This window comes from Armigeres subalbatus, chromosome 2 (genome assembly GCF_024139115.2).
Source record: "Armigeres subalbatus isolate Guangzhou_Male chromosome 2, GZ_Asu_2, whole genome shotgun sequence".
Classification (NCBI taxonomy): Eukaryota; Metazoa; Arthropoda; class Insecta; order Diptera; family Culicidae; genus Armigeres; species Armigeres subalbatus.
This window is the reverse complement of record NC_085140.1, coordinates 62,896,759-62,919,838: the sequence shown is the minus strand read 5'-3', so window position 1 is coordinate 62,919,838 and position 23,080 is coordinate 62,896,759. Positions and strand designations below refer to the sequence as shown.

Sequence of the window (23,080 nt, the reverse complement as noted above, 5' to 3'; positions counted from 1 at the left end):
ATTAATTATTTCTCGATGAAAAGATGTAGTATTTTTTCAATTTCCAAATTATTTTTCAAATTGCGTGTCATTGTAATAAATCATCGAGCTTTATTATTAAATATATCTAGCATTATCTCAACCAAGTGATAAATCAATCAGTCATCGGGTGTCTATACTTTTGAAATTAAGTTACAAACTATTATGAAATTGCATACATCATCAGGCTATCGAGAAACGTGACTATCTGTTATCTGTTAATGTTGAATTATATGAAATTGAATCTTGCTTATCTTGTCGTAATTCTTGGTCGACTGACTTTGCAATAAATCGTGACGGTTTTTCGACAATGCAGATTATAGATAACCTACTTGAGATGAGATTTCCAAGGGCCGATTATTTTTAACTTCGTTTAGTCCTTACACCAGGTTTATCGTATGGATAAGCACCGCATAATACTTTATCGATGGTTAAGAAATTGACCCTATGTGGGGCAAGCGGAGGATTGAAAAAAAACAGGAAAATTTCGGTTGTGATTAGCGGCCGTACGTAGGGGTAATGCAGGAAGGAAAGGGTCTTTTCTTTTCGTACGCTAATTTGTATGACAAAGCGGAGGAAGAAAGTTTGAGAAACCCATAAAAATCCTTTACGTGGTTAGTTAACTTTCCCGTACTATGCCATCTTAATTACAGTTTATTTGAGCAGGGTAAAATTAGCAGCTGAAAAGTTTAGAAAAAAGCTTAATTTTAAATGTTTGAAATTGAGTTTTATTGTTCCCAAATAAGTTCAATGGTTTACATACTGTATATTCTTCAATTCGGTTTGTTTAGAACAAATGATTAATGACCCTCGAACAAAATAAGTTTAGTGAACTTGCTTCTAGTAGATTGCTTGAATGGAATGACTGTCTTGGCGTAGCATGCCAGTTTGAGATCCAAATAAAAATCAATTATTATCTTCATCAGATAAATCCTATGGTTGTCACTAGGCTCATTATCTTCAATAATATGCCGAGTCAAGTTACTGAACACTTCCTCAAACTGACATTGAAGTCTCTGCATTGTACAACCAAACAGCACCTCATAATACTTAGCCACATTGAAACTTTTCTTATCTGAAACCAGGATCGTAAATTCAAGCTCAGTCACTTTACATATGAGATAGATGCTTTTGCTCACAAGCCCTACTGTTTGATCACCTAATATACCGTCCACACATTTTTTGCACCGAACTGCTTGGAGAAGTTTCTTTTGTACAGAATGTGAGTTCCGTTGCAAAGCTGTGCCTATGAAAGAATCGTCCGTGAACGTATCTACACAAGGAATTTCATTCAACAGCCTAGCCTTCACAGTTTCAAAGCCCTCAACATCTTCTGAATTTTCAAAGCGGCGGTCATTCATTCTGCTCAAACATTGCTTCGTTTTCTCTTCAGCTACCAACATCACCGATTCATTAAAATCCACGCAATTAGCTTTCGACGTACTCTTAATACTATTGTGCGTAATCAATCTTTTATACGCAGCCTTAAATTGAGACACGGTCGGATTATTATTACATCCCCCCTTAGCACGAATTGCAGCAAAAACGTTTCAACGTGGTCTTGACTAAAGCGGTAGGTGGCAATATGAGACAACAGTTTTTCTCCCGTACATACTCAATGTACATATCCGAAAACTTTGGATATTCACTAAAAATCCTAGAAACCCAGTTTTACAGGGACTTGTGAGGATACTTTCATGGGACGGTAACATAATACCCCGGATGAAGAGCTCGGCGGATGTCATAACTGCATTCAAGTTGTCAAAATTTGCCTCACACATTGGTTTTTGAAGCCATTCGCAGCGAAATTTTTCGAGTTCATGATATTAAAAACATTGTTGAAGACTCTGATGAACTCAATCGTTGCATCCACGTTGGCAAACTCAGGATCGATGAATTTCAAAGATTCGAGTGCATTTGCAACACTTTCACTCAGCGTTTGGGCAGCTAATAGAACTTTCATTTTCTGATTCTGAAAATGCACATGACGATCCGACAAGTTCTGAGCTATCTTCATGCCTAGAATAATTCATATTTAAAAGTTAATTTGTATATTAGTTATATTATAGTATTTATACCTGATAGATTTTGCTTCTCATTAAGTTTCTGCACATAGTTCCAATCAGCTATTCCACTTGCTGTTAGAAGGCACCTGTTGGAAGCAAACATGTTTCTCACGAGCTTCAGCATGTGACAAGCATCGAGAATAACAAAGACATTTTCGTTGGTAGATGGATGCTTGAAGTTTGTTTTGAACGGTTTATTGTTGACACGAAGGTTGCAACCCAAAGCATTGGCCATTGCAATATTAGTGGCCGTTCCGTCGAAAGTAAGCCCGATCACCGTTGCTCCTACGTCGTGAAGTGCAGTCAGTATGGTCTCAGTTAACGATTTCTTGTCCGATGCTCCAATGCCGTTAATGAAAAAGAAAGCCACAGGAATTTTCCAGTTTTCCTCCACAGATGAGATCATGTAAACTAATGCTTCTTTAGCTACATGTAAGCCGTCTTCAGTGGTAGCATTGAGAAAACTAAAAGAGTCTCCAAAGTCAACAGTACCTTCAAATTTCTTCCTATACTGATTCCATTCCGTATGCTGTCTGATTGCGACCTCATCCATACAGAGGCTAACGAGAAGCGGACGCCCATTAAGGGCCTTCGCTTTTGCTTCAATCGCAGCTAGTGATTCAAAGGTCAATCCAGGTTCACCATTGATAGAACGGTACCATCTTACGATGGAGCGTTGGTGAGGAAGCGTATTCTGGAATGATTCTCGGACGAATTGATAAGCTTTTGCAGAGTAAAAATTGAGTGTTGTCGCAAATCTTCGCATATCAGAGCTAAAGAATCCACCTTGTTGTCCATACAAAAGTTCTCTATACAGTTCAGTATTCCTATCCAGTTCCTGGAATAAATATATAAATATTCAGGTGAATAAAACCGATGATATTCACTTAAAAACTCAACGTGGTACGTTTACAGACTCATTCACTAATATTAAATGATTATGTGTAACGGATTTGTTTTAAATCATTTACCTGTAAAATCAGTTCTCCTTGACCGTTGATCAAATCGTGCTTCTTCAGTTCAGTCATAATACTAGAAAATTTGGCAACTTTCTTTCGCAAATGTATATTTTGCTGCTTGAGACGGTTTGTACGTTTTCAGACCGTTGAAGCTGATTCTGAATCACTGGAATCGCCTGTAGTGCTTGCTGTGGTGTGAGCGATGAAATATTCTTTACATCACCTGCATATCTGATCCTAAAATTTACCACATTTAATGAGTGATTGTAGCATAAATAAATTAACTTAATACTGACCGTTTGATCCCTGCTGTTGAGTTAACCATAGGAGTCGCGTTTGTGCTTTTGATAGGTGGCATATGGTTCACTGGAACGACCGGATGCACTGGTGAATACTGTGTAATTGATGTCGGTCCGATACTTAGGTAGTTCGATTGAGTCGGCTGATCTGTCGTTGTCAGTCCGATGCTTAGATGTTTCGATTGAGGCAGCTGATTTGTCTGGCCTACTGTGGATTTTTGTGGTGATGGTTTCTCTTTAAACCCCACGGGATCATCGCTATCCGAAGCCAAAAGATTTAGCTGTAGGCGTGCTCGAATTGTTCCGACATCAGAGTCACTGTTTGATGGTATTTGTTGCTGATTCGTTATGGTGCCAAGTGGTACCCTGACTTTAGCGTAGCGGTCATTCAAAGCTATGGCTACGGCATACTGTTCGTCTATCTCCGTTAGAAATAAACGAGGTATCGCATCCTTCTTGAGCTTCCTTTTCCCGTTCACCAAAACGAAATCAGTTTCGTAGAAGTGTCTCGAACATATCCTCGCGTTCTCACCCATGAAGCAATCTGTTCCGGATAAAATTTGAATCCAGCGGGCGTTCCTGTCCGGATTCGTCGGAATCCTGTAATTGGAATGTTGAGTGGAAAAAATAACCTTAGAAAAGTAATGTTTACGTTCGGTTGACGCTTACCTGTGTGTTGAAGAACCGCCGTTTTCTTTGCGCAAATGCATATCGTTTATGCATGACGCTATTAAGCACCGCATACTGCTGCTATTTCCTCCAATTAGCACTAATTAGGCTATAAAAAAAGGTGAAAACCACGATGTTCTCCACGAACTTAAAAATTTCAACGCACAACTAAAAAAATTTTTATGTTTACGTTTGACACGTATGCGCGGTATGCATCAACAACACGAAACCAAAATAAAAACATAACCATGTTGAGTAGGCGAAATGATGACAGTAGCATGCCCCTGGAGTCATTCGAGTTAATTTGCAAAAAGTCATAAAACAACCTCGGAATATGTTTATCATGGATGTTCGAGCAGTTGTTTATTGTTATTGTGTTTATGTCAAGTCAAATTTATTCATTGTATTCGAAGTAACTACAAATACTCGCGACCGTGATTTCTACTCTTGAACAAAATACTGCCCTACTTTTTGTCTTTGCTCTGCCCATACTCGCGAACAAAGCAAGCGCTAGAAAAATGCAGGCAGTAGGTTCGCGCGAGTGTGACATTTTTGGTAGGCCTAATTACACTATTTTCTTACTCGTGAAGCGAGTATTTCCACCACTGCAGACATCATATTTAGGCAAATTTTAGAAAAAATGCGTTTCAAACAAATGCATGTATGTTGTTGCGTTCGGTGGCTCATGCGCATGTATTGCGTTTTGCTCCGGTCGAAACAAGCGCGATCTTCAATAGTTTACAGTAGCCATCGAGCAAGTGAGTACAGTGCGTGTCTTAGTCGTCGCGAAGTAGTTAAGATATTGAATTTATATTCGGGAAAATATGTTAGACACGCCTTGTTTTTCCGTCTTAGTATCATCAAGAATATGGCGTCGTTCAAAAGAAATAATTAGTTGTTTACCAAGGCGATTTCCAATAGATTTCCTTCCAAATTAACATACTATTTTTTCCAGCGCGCTCATGGAGATGTAGCGGATTCCTCGGTCTCTTGTGGCAATGAGTGTCGAACTAATTTTCCTCCCCTTATCCTAAATCACTGTGAGGACGTGGCCGGCATCGTTATTGGTCTTGAATTAAAGAGACTCCGAAGCTTGTACACCCAGTTTTTTGTACACGGTTTGGTTTAAGTCGTTTGAGACCTTCAACGTCAATGAAACAATGAGTTAACCCCACGAAAAAATTCACAAAAAATCAAAGAAAATTCAGGTGGTATTTAAAAAGCTGTGAAAGTTCGGGTTGACCGAGAAATTAAAGAATTCCAACCGTGTAAAAAAAAACCTGGGTGTACAGTGAGAATAGCTTTCTAGTCCCGAGAAAACTTTTCAAATTGTGAGCTGTTCATATTTGTAGTTTCTTGGCCAATCACGACTAGCAATTACGACGAGTACAGTCAGTCAAGCTAAGCTAAGCTTTTTGATCAAGTAAAAACCTCTAAAAACTCCGAGATACATGGTTTTCACAATTAAAAGTTCGTCATGGGCATTTACGGGTTAAAGAGCCAAAACATTACGCCCTTTTCAAAAGTTAGTCGCGAAATGACTGAGATTGTTGCTTACAAACAAGTCTCTCACTTATCATCTCTGTATACTTTTACGATATGTAGCATATCGTAAGAGATTTTTTTTTTCGCAAGCTGTCATTATATAGAACTGATTCGGGAGACCATACCCCATGATACATTTCTTTTAGAAAGCTCCAAACGCGGGGAGCACTGGCTCTAATGATGCATTTCAACTTGTTCTACACAGCTGTGCAGTAACCAACACGAAATGAGCGAAAACAAAGCGAGAATCACCATTTTTCTATGGGGACTGCCTATCCGATTCTGTTTTTTCGCACTTGTATACAAGTTTGATAAATTTGTTATCATTGCTTGTTATGATTCGGAACAGTTTTTGCCTCTCTTTTATCGTTGTTCGTTATCTATTGAGAGCGATTTCTGCAAACCCTGTCAAAAACATCTTATAAGCTCGAAAATAGGAAGATAATATTTTTGGCCGCCTGTATGCACGCTTCGAATAGGTTGTTGAAATTTTTCATCATTGGTCAAAAATCTGTAATCCTGCTTACCCATCTCTCAAGTTTAAAAAAAATCGGAATATATGATATAGAAAGAAGAAAAGCTTTCAACAAATTGCCAAACATGGACGTATGAATTCAATCCCGAATCTATTTGTCGCATTGTAAAATGAAATTGTCTAACGTCAATGAGGACTCACGACGTGTTTCGACAATGTCCCCATGCACTACCTTTCAAATCTAAACGAATTTGTTCTCGGAATCACAAGTCAAAGGGAACATCTAATTAATTCATTTTCTTTTACAAGAAGCAAACGTGTTATTTTTTCTTTCTTTTTCGATACGTGCAAAAAAGAGGACAACCGATTTTTATTGAAAAAGATAGGACATGTCCTTCTTTAGGGTACTATACGGTCAAGCTAACCCAAGAAATATCCAAATGCATCGTATCCAAGCAAACAGCAAACTGATCACTCCCTTAACACGATCATTCCAAATTATTTACTTCGGAGATGGAATGAACTATCTTGGAACCTATGGTAGATCTTTACACGTTTGGAAGAAACACATAACTATTGCTAATAACACACTGCTGTGAAGTTATTATTTTTTCCGATGTTCCAAAGACCTGATCTTGCAGAGGTTCCCAAACTGTGGGTCGCGACCCCCAGGGGGGTCGTGGGCTGTTCAGAGGTGGGTCGCGAAAGACAAATCTTAATTTATAATTTTGTTACTATTTCGTCCCACAAATCTATTCCATACTTGTTGACCCGGCAAACGTTGTCCTGCATAGTAGGCGAAAATGCGCGTCGTGAAGTGCCCAGCCCATGCAAAATTTGTTAACGAATCTTTATTTTAGTTTTTCACGATTTACTTAACTTTACTTATGATTTTCGACTAAGGAAATATCATATAAACCTGTCGGAAACTATAACGAATGTAGTTGCTTAAATAATGAATAAAATCCATCCAGGCGTTCTCGAGTTATGCGGATACGAACACAGACCATTCCATTTTTATTATATAGATTTTGAATTAGGATCTAACTAATGATTGGATGATTAAAGAACAACAAACAGAACGAGGTCAACGGCCTTTTTTGTTATACGATATTTGGGCAAGTGGAAAGAAGTCTTATACAATTCAAATGTAAGCCCCCAAACCCAATCCAAAACCAATCCTAATCCAATTCGAATCCAATCTAAATCAAATCCAAATCTATTTAAAATCCAATAAAAATCTAATTCAAATCCAATCCAAATCTAATTCAAATCCAATCCAAATCTAATTCAAATCCAATCCAAATCCAATCCTCATCAAATCGAAATCAAATTCAAATTCAATCTGAATAAATTTCAAATCCAATCCAAATCCAATCCCAATTCAATTCAAATTCAATTCAAATTCTATTCAAATACAACCCACATCCAATCCAAAAAATTGGCGGATTCTTGACAAATACAATGATGGGATATAAAGCAATTTATTATAATTTGTCCAATCTAACGCGAACTCATTTTTATCCAATTTCACAAAATCAATGGATTTGGTACCTGGTGCTGGTGGGTCGCAAGCAATATGGGAATCTGCTAGGTGGGTCACATATCCAAAAGTTTGGGAACCTCTGGTCTGGGAAGTTCAGATGAGTGCGTAATCGTTTAGGGTAGCATTGCCTTGTCTCTCCAGCTCGATTTAATATCGATATTCGCTATTCTGATGTAATCATTCTATGACTACTATGTGATCCTCTGTGACCAGCAGTTTTACTTGTACATTTACAACTGCATGACCAATAATGGACCCTCCAGCCATTTTTGCATTATTACAGCACAATGTACACATTTTGCTATGAAATTCCATCGGGAGAACCTACCTTACAATCCTATGATTTGATTACATGCATTGAGCATTCCAACGGAGAGTTGAATTAGATGATTTTTTTTACTGTTTTGTAAAAAATAAACACGAGAGTGTCCATTATTGGAACATTTTAGGGGGTCCATAATAGGGAAGAAGAACGTCCCGAAACGGAACATCAAAATCAAATGAAGTGTCGACTATAGGGAAGCAATTTCCTATCATGGAGCCCCAGGGGGTCTACTATAGGGCGAATTCAGTCAGACATTGAAATGTTAACTTCAACGAATAAAGTCGTACATTTGAGTGTTTTATGTATGTATCGTGAAGAGAAGGTGCAGAACTTGTTATTAGATATCAAGCGGAAATAATATGTTGAAAATTTCAACTCCAGCTACTAGGCGGTCCACTATTGGACATCTTACCCTACCACAAAATCCTCAAAGTAAACAATGAAACAAAAATGATAATTGTTTTGTGAATAATCACTGAATCATACGGTGAGACTGTTTTGAATTTAATTAGAAAAATCATTGAACTTTTTACTAGAGAGAAATTTTGCTGACATTCTTAGAATGTATTAAGTGTGACCCTTTTTGCCTTATATTGCCAAAACCATATTCCCAAATGGTTTACACTCATCATTGCCCTATACCGGGCTGACGCATACACAAGGCATCACATTCATTATTGATGAAGGCTTAAAAATTAACATACTGATTTTCTTCTTCCGGTCACTATTTTTACTTTTACCAGTATCATGTAGTGAACAAATGCCATCGCCGCGGCGAAAGTAGAGTGTCAACAGACTTCCTTAATTCGTTCCGTTGTGCGGTCTGCATCGAAGATGATGCGTGCAGTCATTGCACTTTTTCTTTCTGCGAAACTGGATACCGGGGCGGAAGCGACCGAGTAAAGCTGGTTAAACGCTGTTGGGGAATCCGGTAACTGTTATGAGGCTTCAAGACAGTGTTGACTATCAGCGGTGATTTTTTTTCATCGTTCGCAAAATACAAGTCATGCAATCAAATTTTGGTTCATTCTGCATATGAGTAGTTTATAGTCGATAACAACCAGTTAGGCATTTGAAGCCAGTATTTCTACTGAACTGTTGTACCGTGTAATCAGATTGAATATTAGTTTGTGATATTAGTCTACAAATTGAACTTTATTTTTATTTTTGTGCGACTCAATTCAAGGACGTCACACTAATAAGGCAGTGGGGTTCTTTACGGGTTCTACAATCCCACTCCCTCCATAGTGAGATTTTATATATAAATCTATTTTTGCATTAGAAATAAGATAATCGTTTTTACCCTTCAATCCCTGATACTTTCGTTATGCTGTAATTTGGTTAACTTGCTTATTTGTGATGGAAGGCGTTTATAACTTGAAAGACAAATTTGCTTTTGTTAACTGATATGCAGCGTTTGAAACTGCATTGCAATGGCCATTGTTTTTTTTCTAAAGCATCCAAAAGGAAACGGATCAAATAAGTAGTCAAGACCCATGCATTAATAATGCATGCTTTCCTATACCTACGCGCATGCTTATGAATAAATAACTCTAAATAATTAAATATCTGCCGATTTTCATGTAACCCAAAAGATAACATTTCCAAAATCTATGAAATGAGACAAATAAACATTTATTTCAATGCGGATCGAGAGGTCTACTCACCTGGTTCGTTTGAGCTCTTCGAGTACGGGGAGGAGGAGTTGGGCAGTGGCGTTCCTTTCATGGGAGGCGCTGGAGGCACGTTACTAAACTCTAAATGACGGGAACATGGGAAGGTTGGTCGAACAAAATAAATGAGAACTATGGCAACTGAAGGGGCTACGAATGCCGTACTTAAATGCTACTTTAGAGAATCAAATAGGGATAGACAGAAAGTTGGAAGTAAGATAGGCAAAGAAATAGGAGAAGAGTCGTGAAAGCTTAGTCTCGTTAAGCAGTTAGTCGCCACTCCACTATTCGGTCCGTCTTCGGTCAGATAAGAAGCTTGGATCTTAAATGTGATTCGATCCCGGGTCCACGTTCATGTAACAAATATATACAAATGTGTTCTCTACGAATGGAAAATGTAGGGTGCAACTCGGAAGCAATGAAATGTAACAAAATGGTCAACCTTCAAAGGTGACGGAAGCCTTAGCAGTACAACCACCTTCGCCGCCATTTCCGGTCATAGTCTGGATCTTCTTCCAGAGATATTCCGCGTTCAGCTGACGGTCCGGAACGTAGCGGTACTTGGGCCGATGGATACTCGGATCGAATTTCTGATCGGCGAAAATGTCGTAGAACTGTTTCAGAAAAGCGGTCCCGTCCGGTTTGTCCTTGTGCCTTGGCGGTGAGGTTGAACAAGAGCGGAGCTTCTCGCTCCGGTGGCGGTGTCGACGGCCAGGCTTCTGCCCCGGTGGTGACTGGTCTGGTGCAGTGATCGAGCGTGCATTGTCCGCGGGCTTGGGATATTGGTGGGCTACCCAGGGACCGGAAAGGTAGTTGGAGATATCTTTAAGCTCGCGAATGTCCGGAACGGAAGTGTACATCTTACCCAAAATCGACAGGTTCTCCACGGTTTCAAACTTACTTTTGATCTTCTCGACCTCTGCTCCGCTGCCGCCGCCACTCGTCGAACGCTCTCTCTGCGGAGAGCGTGCACTCTTGATTTCCCGCTTCAGGGATGCCGTCTTGCTGATAACGTTGATATGCGGCATAAAACGGTCATCCCTACGAAGCGGGTTTTTTGGAATTGGTGAATGGACCCGCTCCTTCCTTTTTCGACTGCGAGCTCGCGATGATTGTACTTCGTATTTGTGAGTCATCCTCGTTACATCCCCAGTTTCATGCTGCTTGACTGTGATCTTCCGGTTGATTTTCGCAATTTCCCTCTCCCCAAACGGACGGTTCAATTCGGAATCACTTTGATACTGACGAGGACTCGTATCTCTTGACGTTTGTTTCCACATGTTTGCATCTAAACTCTCAAACTTATCCTTGATCTTCTTAACTTCTCCGGTTTGAATACACGTCGCGTACTCTGGAGTGGAGCTACGCGAACGAAACGTGAAGTTTTTTGAAGGCTGTTTATTTTCTTGATAGCTGTACGCGTAAGCCATGGATGGTTTCTCGCCGAACAAATCCTTTAAATCTGTATACGATTGAGAGTTCAACAGCGGTGACATGCCTTGAGAAGTTTTGACTTCAATAGTCCTCTCTTCGCTCACTTTCGCATTGTCATCGTCGTCCGTTGAAGACTCCCGGGCATGGTATACCGTCACAGCCGGCGTATCTTCTTTGCGCCTTTCTTCAAAATACTTGATCTTGCTTTTCACATCATCGGATGTATTCCTAAATATTACCGTCCTGTTGCTCGTTTCCGAAGAAACACTCTCCGTTTCGCAGTACGAATGCGGTCGTTCTCTTTCTAGCGCCCTGGTTTTTCGCAAGACAACTTCCTCGCTAGCTTCCTCAAACTTCCTTCCGCTATGAGTCATTCGATAGTCTGTTTGAAGTGAAAAATACTCCTCTTTCTGTGGAAGAATTGATGGTCGCTCCTTCTTCTTCATGCTGGGCAGTGTGTGGCTTGCGTGCTTCTCCATGATTTTGTTTTTCAATTCCTGGCAAAGAGCATCTTGGTTGTTCTTTTGTTCAAACGTCTTCTGGATGGTTGCAACCTTACTTTCCCTCTCGATTCGAGGTCTGAACTGTGTCTCGTTTACTTGGTCCTTCGTCAAAACAGAATTGCTCCTAACCTTTAGCGTACTCGAGGCTGATTTACTTCGCTCCTCCGGAACGTGTATTACATATTCCTCCTTAGCAACACTTTTCACTTCATCCTTTTGGCAGTATATTTCGCTAAGCTGGCTCTTGAGTTTCTTCATCTGGTCGCTTGACAGCGTACTCAAAAGATTATTGCTGATTCCGTACCGCTTATCAGCTTCCAACGACATTGAACCGCTGTACTTTTCCGCCATCTGTGATGCCACATCCACCACTGATGATCCTCTCCATAACGGCTTGTAGTGATCCTTCTTCGTATCGAGCTCTCTCTTCGTAAATTCTTCAAAATGCAACACCTTTTTGCTCAACTCTCCTTTTAAATCTTCCACCGATTTTTCCTTGTTTCTCAACCCGGTATCCAAGTCACCCTTCCAGCGAATATCATCTGGATCGTGCGCCAGAAACAGTAGATCCTTGTCCCGCTGATCCTGTTTCAACCGATGCAAAAGCTGATTCATCTCTCGTTCCACTTTCTCCTGATCGCGAACCTTACGCCACAAATCGAAATCGATAATTTCCTCTTCCTTGCGCCGAGGACGCAAGTCCGTGGACGAGGTAACTTTCTCCAGCTGTCCAAGCCTTTCCAAGCTACTATAAAATTCGTTCAAATCCTGAAATCGATCCGAGCGTCTGTGACGGCAAATCGGAACGTGCCTCTCGTAGCTGCCCAAGTTCATCGAATGGCTCCGCAACAGCTCATCGGGGTGCTGATTCGCACTTCGGTCCGTAGTGCTAAGACTACGTGCGCGTACGATCTTTTTGACATTGCCTTCCCCTTTGATGTTCTGAATGCGGCGACAGGAAGGTGACCGGGAGGATCGTTTGGTGGTTTGCGAATACTCGATCGACTTCCGTCCGAGAATGGTTCTTGGGCCGTCCGCTTGAACCATCTCAGCGATCAGTGTCTGCACCGGTGGCTCGCTCTTGCTGCGCTCGTGGTAGCTGTAGTCTATCTTCATGCTACGTCCCCGCAAGTAGCCGAACTCTTCCTCTTCGTCGGTGAGCTGAATCAACGACTCGTAGCGTTGCACCTGCTCGATAACCTCACCGGCGGCGATGGTCCCACTGGTTGCCATTTCACTACGGCATGCATCGTATCCGGTATCCATGGTTTTGAACTTCGATAACGATACGGGTCTGGCCTGAGTGAGATAGTAGTTCGGTTGTTTCAATGAGGGTTCGGATTTCGCCGATAAGCTGTTCCACAAGCGTGCCTTCTCGCGGACCGAGGTCTGAGGTGGATCGGCTCCGGAGGTGCAGTCGGGTGGAACTGGAGAGGATCTCCTCAGGAATAGATTCTGGAAAAAAGAATCGGTTCGGACGAGATCATTCTGCTGGACAATGCGCTCGCTGTAGCTCTCGAGCTTTTTGGATTTTCGGGAAGGTTTGACGGGATCTTTTCGGGTTATTGGGACGAGGGTGGATTGTTTTTTGCTTGTAAAGGCTGCTGGGATGAATGAGGCACGAGATTTGCGCTTGGAGTTTGTTGAATCGATCGAGAAGGTCGAGTTGGTGCGGGCCAAACTCTGGGTGGATGGAGTTTTTGATTTAAGGCCGAGACTTTTGGTAACCTTTTGAATGTTGGATTTGATGGTGATTGTTGGCGATGTTTTGCCTTTTGGTTTCTGAGGTTTTTGAGTAGTTGAGGCGCGAACAAGTTCCTTCCCACGAGATGTCACGGAAACAGTAACTTTGAGAGCTTTGTCGTCTTTTCTACTTGGTGCGACGGAAGAGGTGCTCGCTTTGCTGAGGCTCTGTTTGGAAGAATAGATGCTGGAAGCGCTTTTGAAGTTAGATGAAATGCGACGTAGAGTTCTTGAAGCCGTCGTGAATCGATCAGGTCTATCAATGACCAATGGCAGATATGAGCTGCGGAGTGCCTTTTTCACCTCATTAGGGGATTTGAGTTCCGGATTGCGAAGTATACTCGTGGAGACGGTCACTTCTCTTCCGCATACTTTGGGCATTTTTTGCTCCAAGCGTTTTTTCTCCTCTGCAAATGTCCTTTCTTTGGATATTCCTCTGCCAAAAGCGACCGGACTTGGACTTGCCTTTCTCACGGGGCTGCTTGAGCTTGCCCGATAAGTGTATCGCTTAGCCACACGAGTGCTGTTTTCCAAGTTTTTCTCCTCTTTGATTGAAGAAGCCACGTAGGAAGTGGCGAAAACTGGTCCAGCCGATTTCGATCTGTACTGATCAATCTTTCGGAGAGTTTTCGAACCGGCTGCGCTACTGCTACTTGTTTCCATCACCGTTTTCTTATCATAATTTTTTGTCTTAATCTGCGACATAATTCTCAAGGTAGAATTGCTACGAGAAGACTTTCGATTTGGAGGTGCAGGTGGCGCCACCGGCACGAACGATCTAACTTCTTTCGGGAACGGTCCAAACATATCTAGTGGGCGTGAGATGCTGGTGATCGGATAGCAGGTGATCTCCTTAGGAGGAACCAGAAACGGATTAGTTGCCATGGTAGGAAGCACTTCCTGGACAACCTCCTGAATCTGAACCTGGAGTTCGCTGTCGCCATCTGTCGGGAAGTAGAAGAAGTTTCAAGCGCTGATGAATTTTCAACGAAACTTTTTTACATTTTGGTGCCACCTTAACCTTGGTTGTATATCGCTGCTCACGACTTACTCATTGTTATATAATCGAATCATTGTAGGCTGCTCAGTGTCGATGCGAAAACAAACACTCTCAAACGGTTCAGTGCCATCAAACGGATGTGCAAGTGAGGTCTCTGTAGAAGATTAAACCACCTCGACTGCCGACGGGGTGGAATTAAATCATGTTATAATCTTAGTGTAAGCAATCATCTATTTTGCTTTCTCTATATTGCATGGCATGCAGTGCGACAGCCACATATCTATGCTGTATGTCATGCTTGTGAAGCGAGGGTGCGAAATGTGCGAATTGTGACTGTGCTGCTGTGAGTAAACCTTCTTGAACCACATTACCTACACCGGGCCATTATCGTTTATGATTCCGATAAAGCGAACTACAATGTAAACAAGAAAATGCATGCACTACAGTTATAGCTACTCAGTTTATCTACCTCAGAGGCGTTTGTATATGATCCTTAGACCTTGCATAGCACAACAGACATGTCATTTGTAAAAACAAAATTCATGTGGTACACATTTGTGTTTGAGCATCTGATATCAGCGCTAATCGAATATCGAATTGACTATCATAAGGCCCCCACCAGATGGCAGAATATGCGGGATATATCTGTTTGTCTGTTTCCCTTTGCTCGATAGAGAATGCGTTTCATATGTACACTATGGATTAGCTGCAGAATATTTATGACACCGGAGGTCTTTCTACAAAGAGGCCACCTGCCGGAACTTATCTGATATGATAAATATTGAAACACCACAACCAAACACACACACAAACACTCGGCCGTCGCAATTGTATAAGCTCTCTGGTCAAGAAATGTTTATTACGTGTGGAATTATTAGCAATAAAATGCGGTTTGACTTCTATTTGACTATTGCTTCCGGCAATTGTCAAACGACAACCAGGGGATGCAGATTGTTAACCAAATAGATATGTTTCCGATCCCCCGATCCGAAGTTTGATAGAATAGATTTAGAATGTAAGTAAACTCAATCCTCCACCGTGTGTGGCGTAAGCAAAGTTCAGCCAGGATGTGTCACCTGGCGCGGTGGGTGTAGGAATTGACGCAACTGCTCTGTGTTAATCGAAAGCCACCAATATTGTTTGCTTTTCTTACCTTTGGGCTTTTCCGGGGCTGGCTTGCGGAATCCTTGAACGGGGATTTCACCGCCTGCCTGCATGTTCTTGTAGTACTGCTTCTGTTCGATGGGGCTCAGAGCGGCACTGGTGGGAGGTTCCTTCTTGCGGAAGATCAACGTCGTGTCGCTGTCGTAGCCGCCTTGTTCCTTGTTGAGGGCTCTGGAATGGAAATAGTAAATGAAATGAAGGGAGGCGCGTTAATTGCACTGGTCGACAGCGAAAGGTATTCAGCAGGCTCATGTGCCGCATTTGTAGTTCTTAGCATCAGAAATCAACTGAGGACTGCGGATAGTTGACTGAATGGAAATATTCCGAGAAAATTTGGTCACAAAATAGCTGGGGTAATTGACGTTAATGACGTTATTTGCATGCGTTATATTGTTATAAGCTATAATACTAAGTTATTTCAATTATCTAATATTTTAAGTCTTCATGAATGTTTTTTTTGGGTTGCCTTGGAATCGACGCACATTGTTGAACGCTCATAAGAATAGATATTGATATATATTCTTACCTGGACAAATTTCCCTCGGTGTACGTCTTACTGGTACTGAGTTTCTGATGCTCCAATTGCTGTAAGGCCACATGTAGACATGAGAAAAAGAAACAAAATTGGATATTTCCACTAAATTAATATATTCATCAATTGAAAGTATTGTGAGTGTTTTCTGAGTAGGATCAAATTGTAAGTTACACAAGTCTTAAATTGTGAACTGATGTACGAGTTCTTGTAAATTGGTGAAACATGTTGTTTTGTTGTTTCGTGTGAACATTTTTCTAACACATAATAAGTTAAATAGAGATTTACTTGTAAATACTAAATCCAAAACCAAATTCCAAGTGTTAGGAGAACTAAACGTTCACACAATAGAAAAAGCAATAAAAACTAAATTAAAGCTTAGAATTATGATACAAGTGTTAAGGCCAACGCCATCGAGTGAGAATCTGTAGACAGAAATAAAACCAACTACATAGCCAGCAAAAGTTAAATCAGGTGCAACGAAGAACTACGAACAGTAAACCACGGTGTGTAATTGGTGATAATTTGTTACGGCGAACGACCGGAGTGCAACATGCTCCCTTTAATGCGTTATGTGCGAGGTGTGTGGTCTGTTGATCCTGGTAAAACTGGGGGTGTTCCGAGTACACTTACGAACTTTTGCACCTCCCGAGCAAACACAATGCAGAACAAGGGTACGGAGGAGTCGTGCTCGTCTAGCCACTTGGCGTGTTTGACCATTTGATGGGGATGAGTTTGTTGTACCAGTAGTAGGTGCAATGATGTGGTTTTTAGTTTCAGTTTCAGTTCAATGTGAGCGATATTGTCAGATGTTGATTTGTTATCGCAATGCGAGAAAGTTGTTTTCGTCAGTTGATGCGTTGACGAGAGACGACGCGACGTGCGAGAAGGAGTGACATGGACAGTGAAGCGATAGCGTGGAAGAGATATAGAAAAGTTTCAGATTAGATTTGGTGACTTGTTGCCGAATGAGGTGAAGGCAGTGGGTTTGTGCTGGCCTGATTATACGGTGGGTCGATTTTAGTAGTGATTGATTGGGGAGTAGATGGGATTACATTCACTGGAACTGGAATTAGATAATTAGCTGTGCGCTATGTGAGTGAACAGTTGGCATAGGAAATTATTCGGGATAGAAAAAATGACAGAGGAATTGAATTAAGCCTTGAAATGATATACCAATTAGGACAAAAACATGGAATTTTTCCGTGAATCAATTTGTCGTAGGGTAACGGTACCAATAGTGGAGGTATTAGTAGATTCACAAAAGAAAATATTTTTATAAATTGAATAATTATTGAAAAATTACAGCTTTAATATTTTAGCCAATAGATGAACCAACGAATTTGTTAACAAAAATGAGATTGACGTCATTTAACATCAACAACTGACAAATATTGCTTTTAGTGGCGGTAAAAGGTAATTCTGGTTCCCATAGTAGTGCTATCCATTGATTTCATATGAGACTCGCCACTATTGGTACAGTTGCACCACTATAGGTGCAAGGGAGTCAATTTTATTAAGGAAAATTATTGTTTTCAAAAGCATTTCAAGCGAAATCTTAGGATAAGTTGCATTCAACATGATATTTTAAGCACGACGCATCAACTGAAACCATCGTAAATTGTATAAAGATAAAAAATCTCATTAAAACCCCACTACCTCCACTATTGGTGCTCCCTCCACTAAGGGTACGGTTACCCTATATGTTTAGTCTAAGCAGATGCGAAGAAAAGAAAGCGTAAACATTTTCATTCGTAATTTGTTACTTTCATCTGTACTGTAAGGTGAATCCCTGAATGAATTTCAGATGAATTATCGATGACATTTTCGGAGAATTTCTGAAGGAATTCGCTGAGGAACTTCTAAAAAAAAATCAAAGGAATTTCCGAAGAAATTCTTGTGGAATTCCCGAAGAATCGTCTGGAGGTATTTGTGTAGATTTTACTAGAGGAATTTTTAAAGAAATGCCGGGAGTATTTTCCAAAGAAATTCACGGAGGAATTTTCGAAAAAATTCTCTTACAGAACTTATAGGAGGAATTCCCAAAGAAATTCTTTAAGGTTTTCGGTTCGAAGAAATTCCCGGAAGAATTTTCGAAAAAAAAAGAAAAAAGAAATCTCGGATGATTTTCTAAAAAATTCTAGAAAATATTTTCAAAGGAAGTTCATAAGAACACTCTGGAGGGATTTTGGCAGAAATTACCGGAGCAATTCCCGAAAAACTCTTCGAAGGAATTCCCGAAGACATTCTCCGAGGAATTTCCACATACAATTCCACCGGAATTTCTGAGGAATTGCGTCAGGTTTTTTTTGGGTTGCTAACGATGAAAATTCTTTCAAACGACCGGAGAAATTTTGGATTTTATTTCCAGGCGAATATCCGAGGGAATTCGGTTGCGCTGAGGAAGTTTATATTCAATTTCTTCTGATATTCCAAAAGAAATACCAGAACAGATCACCAACATAATTTTAAATGAATTTGCAGAGTAATAAACAAAAGGAAATTTCGGAGTGACTCAAGCATTGGTCTGACTAATTCGAATGGAGATCGATAAGTTTTATGAATTAAACATTTCTTGATACCACTCGATGGGGTATTAAATCGATTTATTTTGTATAATTCTATCCCCTTTTAAAAAACTTTCAAATAGTTTGCAACCAAAATCATCCAACAAATTTGATTCGGCTTGTGCGAAGTTTTATCCAAATCGGCTCAAATTTCCGAAGGATACTCAGAATATGACAATCGAAAGAGCCTGGTGGAGCAAAATCGCTTTTTGGCCGAATAGGACATTTGACCGAATAGGACATTTGGCTGAATAGGACATTTGGCTGAATAGAACATTTGGCAGAATGGGGCATATGGCCGAATAGGACATTTGGCCGAGAGGACATTGGGCAGAATAGGATATTAGGCCGAATAGGACTTTTGGCCTCATAGGACATTTGGCCGAATAAGACATTTGGCCGAATAGGACATTTTGCCGAATAGGACATTTGGCTGAATAGGACATTCGGCCGAATAGGACATTTGGCCGAATAGGACAATCGGCCAAATAGGACATTTTGCCGAATAGGACATTTTGCCGAATAGGAAATTTTGCCGAATAGGACATTTGACCCAATAGGACATTTGGCCGAATAGGACATTTGGCCGAATAGCACATTTGGCCGAATATCTCATTTGGTCGATTAGGACATTTGGCCGAATAGGATATTAGGCCGAATAGGACATTTAGCTGAATAGGACATTTGGCCGATTACGACATTTGGCCGATTACGACATTTGGCCGAATAGGATATTAGGCCGAATAGAACATTTGGTCGAATAGGGCATTTGGCCGAATACGACATTTAGCCGAATAAGACATTTGGCCGAATAGGAAATTTGGCCGAATAGGACATTTGGCCGAATAGGACATTTTGCCGAATAGGACATTTTACCGAATAGGACATTTTGCCGAATAGGACATTTGACCCAATAGGACATTTGGCCGAATAAGGATATATAGGATTAGCACATTTGGCCGAATAGAACATTTGACCGAACAAGGCATTAGGCCGAATACGACATTTAGCCGAATAAGACATTTGGCCGAATAGGACATTTGGTCGAATAGGAAATTTGGCCGAATAGGACATTTGGCCGAATAAGACATTTGGCTGAACAGAACATTTGGCCGAATAGGACATTTAGCCGAATAGGATATTAGGCCGAATAGGACATTTGGCCGAATAAGGCATTTGGCCGAATACGACATTTAGCCGAATAAGACATTTGGCAGAATAGGACATTTGGCCGAATAAGACATTTGGCCGAATAGGAAATTTGGCCGAATAAGACATTTGGCCGAACAGGACATTTGGCCGAATAGGACATTTGGCCGAATAAGACATTTTGTCGAATAGGACATTTGGCCGAATAAAACATTTGGCCGAATAGGACATTTGGCCGAAGTGGACATTTGGCCAAACAGGACATTTGGCCGAATAGGACATTTGGCCGAATAGGACATTTGGCTGAATAGGACATTTAGCCGATTATGACATAAGGCATTTGGCCGAATACGACATTCAGCCGAATAAGACATTTGGCCGAATAGGACATTTGGCCGAATAAGACATTTGGCCGAATAAGACATTTGGCCGAATAGGACATTTGGCCGAATTGGACATTTGGTCGAATAAGACATTTGGCTGAATAGGTCGTTTGACCGAATAGGACATTTGGCCGAATACGATATTTAGTCTAATTTCTTATTTCTCACTGTGAAAAGTGATTAAATATGTTCAGATACCTAGATGTTTCCATTCTACCGACAGCTACGATTTCCAACTGCACACATTCATAGCCTCGAGTGAAATGGCAGATGCATGTGCAATTTTCGCAAGGTTGATACGATGCCTTCTTGAGGTACCGCTCAATTCCGCGGCTCGAACTAATGGCAGCAGTTATAGGAGCAGATCTTTTTCCTTCAGCATAGGCAAACGATTCAATCATTCGGAATCCAAAAGCGCTATCTGCTGGCTGCTTTGGTATCACCGTCATTGCTTGCCGAGTCAGTGCGATCCTGGAAGTTAGGCAACAAGAGCAGTGACGTTGGATCAAAATAAAACTAAACGTCACAGACAAAGGGACAATGTGGGAAAAGTTCCCGGTCATGACCCTCCATACCAGATGGTTCAACTAGATTTCCTCCTGCAGCTTCGAGAGTAGCCGAAAAGACAATGTCGACAAATAATGTCGATGAGTTTCGAAAGGGTGAATATTTTTTCTCCATTTCAACGAATTGGTGTCAGCAATGGAAGATTTCTGGAGAAGAATCGTACACATCTGCTACAGATTATCATCGAACGCAAAGCTTCTCGTCGAATGGCATTGGTTGAGGTTGAAAAGACCTATTCCGAAATTGCGATAGCCAAGGACGAATGTGTTGCTTGTATAGGAAGTCATGTGGACGAATGCAAGAACGATTCTATCTCTGGCAATGTCAGTACGGTTATTCGAACGGTCAGAAATCAGAAAGTCAGAGATGTATAGTGTAGAATGGTATCAGGACTGACATTGAACACTGTGTTGGTGTGGCCGAAGATACTTCCCTATGTCATAGGGAAACAATCGCGAAAGCCGTTCTCGTCGTTTGAACAACGTAGATCGTCGCGAGCGCACGAACTTGTCCACACAGTCGTGCGTGGTAGAGACTTCAAGCAAGCCGTGCATACCTTCTGTTACAGCAGGTATGAAACTCCCTGATGGCAGCCAAGAGGAAGACAGAATGCAATATTCGCCTCCTTATTGAGGGAAGGAGTCGGTAGTCGGCCAAGCTGAGGTGGTCAGAAAGGAGGCCTATCTCCATCACTGTGGGTTACTGAAGTTCTTGGGAAGAAGGCCTACCCTGAGCCTCTCTTCTCATTGGCACCCACCTCTCACTGCGATCTTGTAGCTTGTAGCTTAGTGCTTATTCAGCACTTTCACAGTTATTAACTAAGCCAAGCTATCGTTTTTGCATTCGTATATGATTAAGCTAACACGATAATATTTTTATGTCCAGGGAGTGGAGGAAATTTCCAACTCCAACAACCAATTTCTTAGACCGAACCTGGAATAGAACCCAGCCCCTTCAGCATTGTCTGGCGCCTCTTACCACACGGCTGAGAAAGACTGTGGGTGGAGGTCGTGAGTCCCAATAACTCAAAAGAAAGACTACAGGCTCAAGAATTGCGGCCGAAGGTGTGAAGGCGGCGGCTAAGAAGGGGTCAGTAGAAAAATGGTACACCTTCCAACTGTCGTTGCATAAGGGGCAGAAGCAGGCTTCGGAATTCTCACTCATATGAATAAAAACCCACGATTGATCCAAACAGCGGAGTGCAATTTTTCCATATTCTCCTTTGAGCAAGTGTTCTCACACAATATTTTATCCGGATAGAAAGACGGGCGATAAACTCGCGAGCGCTGGCTTGCCGGATAATTTACTTTTGGGCATTCAAATTCTCCACCTAGCCACTTCTCCAGATAAGTTTTAAAAGCATACTCACAAAAATGTAAGTCGGAGACGTGACTCGAACCCAAAACAATTTCAAAATGTGTAGAGCGCCCACTATAACCACACCACCACACGAACCGATTGAAAGCAAATAGAAAAACTGCTGTATTAAACCTACTTCTTATGGTGGCGCATCGTCGTATGCAATCAGTTTGGAGAAGCAAAGTAAGCAGCATTTGATTTTCGCGAAACATGCGAAGAAAGATAACAATTTTTCGCACCATCGCTGGTGTCGGAGTTTAGCGCACTGTAATTTATCTGGATAAAGTGGATGGTAGAGAAATCTGTTGACGCGTGACTGAGTGAGAAATCCGAACCCTGGGCAGAAGCAATGCGATTATTGTCAAGGCAGACGATAAAAAGCTCACTAGTCTAGGAGAGGATATCTCTGATGATTCTCGTCCTGAAGCGGGATGCTTCACAGGTATAAAAAAAGTGCTGGGTGATGGGGCTTAGGTAATAGCCCTTTGTTCAGTAGTCCAGTGTCGAGGTCTGGACGAAATAACCAAAATCGGTGACCTGGTGGCCGCCCTGAGGGATCAGTGTGATGTTGAAATCCAGGATACCGCGATTCGGTCTTCTGAGAAGCCGTTGCGGCTTGCGCATTCGTTTAAAATTTGGTTGTGGGAGTACTCTCGATAGTCTCCCCCTGATGCATTGCTCAATTGCTAGGAGATCAAGATTATTGTAAAGGATTTTGGTTCAAGTGGGTCGAGTGAGAATTATTATGAGATCCATCCCAACATTATTTGAGTTACTTCCGCCAGACTGTGCAACTCTGTAGAGGAAGCTACTTTACGGTGGGGTGTCTGATGGAATCGAAAGAGGAAAGGAGGCTTCCGAGCCTCTTGAAAGGAGGCTTCCGAGCCTCTTGAAAGGAGGCTTCCGAGCCTCTTGAAAGGAGGCTTCCGAGCCTCTTGAAGGAGGCTTCCGAGCCTCTTGAAAGGAGGCTTCCGAGCCTCTTGAAAGGAGGCTTCCGAACCTTTTGAAAGGAGGCTTCCGAGCCTCTTGAAAGGAGGCTTCCGAGCCTCTTGAAAGGAGGCTTCCGAGCCTCTTGAAAAGAGGCTTCCAAGCCTCTTGAAAGGA

General features: G+C 41.5%; 1 protein-coding gene across 22 annotated transcripts in view; it reads right to left on the bottom strand.

Annotated features, from left to right (window-relative positions):
* The window catches only part of LOC134208741 (sorbin and SH3 domain-containing protein 1), a 453,188-nt gene that overhangs the window by 82,825 nt on the left and 347,283 nt on the right, over positions 1 to 23,080 (bottom strand). For 17 of the 22 annotated variants that reach the window (XM_062684620.1, XM_062684623.1, XM_062684619.1 and 14 more), the window contains 5 exons: positions 15,946 to 16,004; positions 15,409 to 15,590; positions 10,441 to 14,199; positions 10,018 to 10,365; positions 9,570 to 9,659 (listed from right to left, as the gene is read on the bottom strand). In XM_062684620.1, the coding sequence (XP_062540604.1) occupies positions 9,570 to 9,659; positions 10,018 to 10,365; positions 10,441 to 14,199; positions 15,409 to 15,590; positions 15,946 to 16,004 (4,438 nt within the window). The remainder of the gene's footprint in view (positions 1 to 9,569; positions 9,660 to 10,017; positions 10,366 to 10,440; positions 14,200 to 15,408; positions 15,591 to 15,945; positions 16,005 to 23,080) is intronic. The other 5 variants (XM_062684630.1, XM_062684631.1, XM_062684613.1 and 2 more) reach the window with 4 other exon arrangements.